The following is a 6104-nucleotide window of genomic DNA, read 5'->3' on the forward strand; positions in this document are numbered from 1 at the left end:
TAGTAAGAATATTAATAGATTTATTATTAATAATAATACTTTGTTTATAAACTGCCCTATCTCCCCAAAGGGACTCTGGGCAGTTTCCAACACATATGGGAAAAATTCAATGCCAGAAAAAAAGACATATTAACAATTTGCATCAAAACAATACACATACAATAAATGTATTGCCTGTCTCTGCTTGAGGCTCAAGATGAGGTACAACATGATTCAAATAGCAAGATCAAGCAAAACACTATTAGAATACGTATAACAAATATGCACGGGGAAAATGCAGACAGAAGACCTTGTCAAACTACAGCTCCCATGAGTCCGTAGCATGGAGCCATGGCAAAGTGGTGCCAAACTGCATGAATACTAAAGTCTAGATGAACCTATGATGCACCTCTTTCTCAGAGCCACCACCTGGGAAGCAAAGAAGAGTGAATTGAGACCACTTTGGGCAGAGAAAAGGCAAAAAGCACCGAAGTTGATGCCAGAGATATGCATTTATTCCGTCAGATTTGACCCAAGGGACCCTCCTGCCCTTCTCAGGGGAATGGACCCCGTTCCCTCTCCATCTGTCCAGTTCTTGTTGGGACGGGAGCCAGGGCAGACACCCATAGAGCCATGGAGGCCTCTATCCAGATCCTGCAACAGTCAATAGCCTTTGTCGGACCAGGTGACTTCATAGTCAGGGAAGGCAGCCTTCAGTTTCTCGGTGGAAATGGAGTGTTTGGCTCGGCCGAAACCCTGCCAAGAGAAACAGGCAGAGAAGGTTATAGAGCCAGTAGAAGAACTATAACTTCCAGGATGCCATAACATGGAGCCGTGGCGATGGAAGTGAGGCAACACTACATCCATTCTACAATGTGGACCAGAGCTTCCCAAACTGTGTGTCCCATTGCGATTTATTCCATAGAGCTGTCTCATTAATATCCATGTAGGTCTGTCCCATGAAGATAATGAACTATTTTGAGTCTCTGTCAAATAAACAACACATATACATATACATATATATATATATATGGGCAGTCCCGGGGTTACAAACATTCAGTTCCACCATATCTCCTGTGTCATCAGTTGGGAGCCTCTCCCCCCAGCAATATTATAGTAATATATAATACTAATATTGTGGTATGCTCATAATATAATATATTGGATATACATATCATATTGATAATAATATAATGTAATACAATATAATGCTTATAATAATACAATATAATCATTTTATATTGGGTACCAGCCAGCACGTCAACGACTTAAATCAAGAAATAGTTTTCTAAGATCTACAGAGACACTTGCTGGAACACCTCAGTAAGCGAGAGTCCAAAAGTGGCAGGCTCAAACCCAGAACCTCAATCAATGGCTGATACCAAATGAGAGACTCCCCCCTGGGCACACAGAAGACTGGGCGACTTGGAAGGAGCTGAAGAGACTGCGCTCTGGCACCACGAGATGCAGAGCTAACCTTAAGAAATGGGGCTACAAAATGGAATCCACGACATGCATGTGTGGAGAAGCGCAAACTACAGACCATCTGCTGCAATGCAACCTGAGCCCTGCTACATGCACAATGGAGGACCTTCTTATAGTCACACCAGAGGCACTCCAAGTGGCCAGCTACTGGTCAAAGGACATTTAATCAACTATCAAGCTTGCAAACTTTGTGTTTTGTTTGTTTGTTAAAAAATGCAATACAACTGTTTGGTATATTCCTGACACGATAAATAAATAAATAATTTTATATTATATATTACATGCAATATTACTAATAATATTGCATTGTAGTGATATAGCACAAGAGTAATATATAATACTAATATTGTGCTATGCTAATAATGTAATATATTGAATGTACATATAACTTGTAAGCTGCTATGAGTCCCCTTCATTGTGAGAAGGGCGGCATATAAATATCGTAAATAAAATAAATACAATTACAAATGACTCCTAGTTAAGAATGAGGGTGAGACAACATGAAGTGAGAGAAATCTACCTCTCGGAAGGGAAATCCACTCCTGAAAGAGTAATTATCAGGTGTCTCCAGTAAAGTTATATCTCCAATCTTTGTTTCCACAACAAACCGATTTTTCCAAAATCTAATTATCAAGGAACAGAAAGGAAGGTGGAATTGTCTAAACAGCGGCACAGAGAGCAAAAGAAACAAAACAGGAGTGTTCACCTTTCCCTATGCAATCCAAAGGTTACATATATATACCACTGGAGTTACGCTTAAAAATGTACCTGATCTGACTTACATTCCAGTTAAGAATAAATCTACAGAATCTATATTGTTTGTAACTTGGGGACTGCCTGTATATGAAATAGAAATAATTTCATAAGATATGTTGTGTCCTCATACATGGAGTTATTAGATTTATGTATTTGTTTGGATCCTCCAGTTAGCTAAATGATACATTTTTCAAAGCTGTGTTACTAACGTGAACTGTTTGGAAAGCTCCGACCTAGAATGGATGCGGCTTGATGCCAATTCAACTGCTATGCATCATAAGGAATCCCTTACCACGGAGTAGCCATAAACGTGGATCTTCTTGGCTTGGCTTTGGTGGGAGATGCGTCCGCCTCCTAGGCACTCGCAGTCGAAGCCTTGCTTCTCCAACTCTTCAGCCACTTTGTCATAAATGTCGGCTGCGGAAGGAAGGACAAGGAAAAGAAGCGGGTTTATAGGACGCAAAGCCTTATCGGATGCTCCACAATCTCTAATTTTTGTCAACGGGGCAATCGGGACATTTCCGCCAAGGAAATAGCTATGTTTTGATAATAATATTTTATATATAATATTTTATATATAGCATCTAATAAATTTTATATATAGTATCTAATAATCTAAGAAATAGTCGGAAGCGACTGAACGAATAAACAACAAAATCTAATAATATAATTATAATAAATAATGAATATTTTATTTTATTTATTTATTTACAATATTTATATGCCGGCTCTTCTCACCCCGAAGGGGACTCAGAGCGGTTTACAAGATATATATACATACAATATATTATATTATTAGCATAGTACAATATCAGTATTAAATATTACTATATTGTACTATAGCATTATATTGTAATATTATTAGTACTATTACATGTAATATAAATATATAATCATACCATGTTATTATTAGTAGCATTATATTGCATTACATTATAATATTATAAATATTATATGTATATACAATATATTATATTATATTATTAGAATAGCACAGGAAACAAGAATACAATAAATAAATATTAATTAAATAAATTAATAAATAAAAATAAACAAATAAAATGGGCACAAATTTGAGGGAAGAAAGGAATCATTTCAGTGACAGAATTTGGGGAGAAAGGATGGAATATTTTCATTTTAGAAGACAAAATCACCATTTGGGGTTGCCAATGAATCTGTTATAACCCTATAAGGCTGGTAATTTGATTTTTGGGGTGAAAACATGAATTATAGCGAACATAAACCACATCTATAACTGCCATAAAGCTCTTTTTCATGGGGACAGCAACTCTCAGCATCCCCTGACATAATTTACCCTGGAAAATATCTCCTTTTGGAGACTAACAACTCCCAGAATTCCTGAGACTCCATACTCAGTTTGGAAACCAAACTTATTTATAGCTACAGATTCTTACCTCTAAAGTCCTAAATGGCTTGGGACCCGCCTACCTTCGTGACCATATCTCTCTCCATGAACCAACCTGAGCTCTTCAATCTTTGGGAGAAGCCCTCCTTTTGCCCCTGCCCGTTTCTCAGGCTTGCCTTGTGGGTACAAGGGAGAGAGCCTTCTCCTCTGTGGCCCCTCGACTCTGGAACTCATTGCCCGGAGAGATTAGGAAAGCCCCTACCTTAAAAACCTTTAAAAATAATCTCAAGACATGGCTCTGCCGCTGCGTTTTTGGAGAGTAGCCACACAACCTTAAGCTATTGCTCCCCTCAATGTTTTGTCCTAGGAGTAACCCCCCCCCCCTTGTATGTACGTATGTCTACTACCCTGTTGCTCTATGAGTTCTCCCTTGCAAATAATCTGCTCCTTTTATCTCACCCTGAGTTTTTAAATCATTTTTGTACATGCGGCCTGCTTACTGTCATTATGTTTGTTATTGCTTTCTTATGTTCTGTGTATATTGTTTATTGTATTCGTGTGTTTTGTATTTTATTTTATTGTGATATTGTTTGTGTTTCCGTTATTAAACTGAATTTTATTTTATGGTAATTTGTTGTTTGGGCTTGGCCCCATGTGAGCTGCCCGAGTCCCCATTGGGGGAGATGGTGGCGGGGTACAAATAAAGTTTATTATTATTATTACTAGCCGTCCCCTGCCACGCGTTGCTGTGGCCCACATGGGGGTTCTGTGTGGGAGGTTTGGCCCAATTCCATCGTTGGTGGGGTTCAGAATGTTCTTTGTTTGTAGGTGAACTATAAATCCCAGCAACTACAACTCCCAAATAACAAAAATCATTTTTTTGAATGAAGGACATACATTGGGTTGTTAGATGTCTTGTGTTCAAATTTGGTGTCAATTTATCCAGTGGTTTTGAGTTCTGTTAATCCCAGAAACAAACATTACATTTTATGTATATAGTCTAGCCGCCCCCTGCCACGTGTTGCTGTGGCCCACATGGGGGTTCTGTGTGGGAGGTTTGGCCCAATTCTATTGTTGGTGGGGTTCAGAATGCTCTGTGATTGTAGGTGAACTATAAATCCCAGCAATTACAACTCCAACATGTCAAGATTCTATTTTCCCCAAACTCCACCAGTGTTCACATTTGGGCATATTGAGTATTCATGTAGAGTTTGGTCCAGATCCATCATTGTGTGAGTCCACAGTGATCTCTGGGTGTTGGTGAACTACAACTCCAAAACCAAAGGACACTGCCCACCAAACCCTTTCAGTATTTTCTGTTGGTCATGGGAGAACAGTGTGCCAATATTGGTTCAATTCCATCATTGATGGGGCTCAGAATGCTCTTTGATTGTAGGTGAACTATAAATCCCAGCAACTACAACTCCCAAATGACAAAATCAATTTTTTGAGTGAAGGACATGCATTGGGTTGTTAGGTATCTTGTGTACAAATTTGGTGTCAATTCCCCCAGTGGTTTTTGAGTTCTGTTAGTCCCACAAACGAACATTACATTTTTATTTATATTGATTATATTATTATTATTATTTCAGGCCTATCCAGTTTGCTCAGGAAGCACAGTTGGTCTAATACATGTCCTTAGCTCCGCCCACTCATTATACTATGCCCGCCCACGAATCTGACAAAACCCCGCCCCTTCCTCAAGCACAAAATAAAGGCATGCGGTCGCATGTCAATAACGGGCTTGGCCCCACCCACTTTCTCCACTTCGCCCAATCAGCGTCCTCCCCTGGGACCTTCTCCCTCCTCATTGGCTCACCGTGGTACTCGGCCCAGGCGTAGCCACGAACGACATCTTTACTCGCCCCGGTCTCCTCTGGCGTAACGCGAATGAGAACGTATTTGAAGACGCCGTCCGGGTCGATATCGACGTCCGGGACGCGGCTCGTGTCTCCTCCCGCCGCCATAATTTGCCGTCTGAGGGCAGGAACCGCCTCAAGAAAGAGCTCCGTATGAAGTAGGTCTCTCTCAACCAATCGCTGCTCGCGTCGATACGCAAAGGGGTCGACTTGACCAATCGGATTACTAGATTTTCTGTGCCCTCACTTAATTGGACACATTATTGTCCCGCCTACCGATTTCTCGCCCAATGGCAATGGAAGACAGGACCGGCAACAGCAGCCAATCAGATGTGACAAGGATACAGAAAAGGAACTATCCAATTAGAACGTCGCTTTGGAGTCACGCGGGAATAGTAAAAGAAAAAAGCGGGAGGAGGCATCGTCTCTTTTGACTCGGGGAAGGAGCCAAGCGAGGCCTGAGCTCTTAAAGGGATAGGGCTCTTAACGGGGAAGTACTAATTTGGGAAATGCGAAAGACTGCTCCAACTTCCGTACAGTGGCCCTGATTTCTCATGCCAGTAAGGTAATGCTCAAGATCCTGCAAGGAAGACTCCAGCAATACATGGAGAGAGAGTTGCCAGATGTTCAAGCTGGGTTTAGAAAAGGCAGAGGAACGA

At 40.6% G+C, this 6104-nt stretch overlaps 1 protein-coding gene across 1 annotated transcript; it reads right to left on the reverse strand.

Moving 5' to 3' along the window:
* Window positions 1-5630, reverse strand: PHPT1 (phosphohistidine phosphatase 1). Its single transcript, XM_060757289.2, has 3 exons — window positions 5406-5630; window positions 2513-2637; window positions 1-735 (listed from the first exon to the last, which is right to left on the reverse strand). Exons 1-3 carry the CDS (start codon window positions 5551-5553, stop codon window positions 643-645), a joined length of 366 nt encoding a protein of 121 aa, XP_060613272.2. The 5' UTR covers window positions 5554-5630; the 3' UTR covers window positions 1-642.
* Window positions 5631-6104: the final 474 nt, after the last annotated feature.

The sequence above is a fragment of the Anolis sagrei genome, chromosome 11, assembly GCF_037176765.1.
Source record: "Anolis sagrei isolate rAnoSag1 chromosome 11, rAnoSag1.mat, whole genome shotgun sequence".
NCBI lineage: Eukaryota > Metazoa > Chordata > Lepidosauria > Squamata > Dactyloidae > Anolis > Anolis sagrei.

Excerpts from the sequence above, each read along its gene's own strand:
- PHPT1 (XM_060757289.2), bottom strand. The coding sequence starts at position 5,553 with ATGGCGGCGGGAGGAGACACGAGCCGCGTCCCGGACGTCGATATCGAC. Across the intron at positions 2,638-5,405 it reads CGCCTGGGCCGAGTACCACG|CCGACATTTATGACAAAGTG; the intron begins GTGAGCCAATGA and ends TTCCTTCCGCAG. Across the intron at positions 736-2,512 it reads ACGTTTATGGCTACTCCGTG|GGTTTCGGCCGAGCCAAACA; the intron begins GTAAGGGATTCC and ends TTCTCTTGGCAG.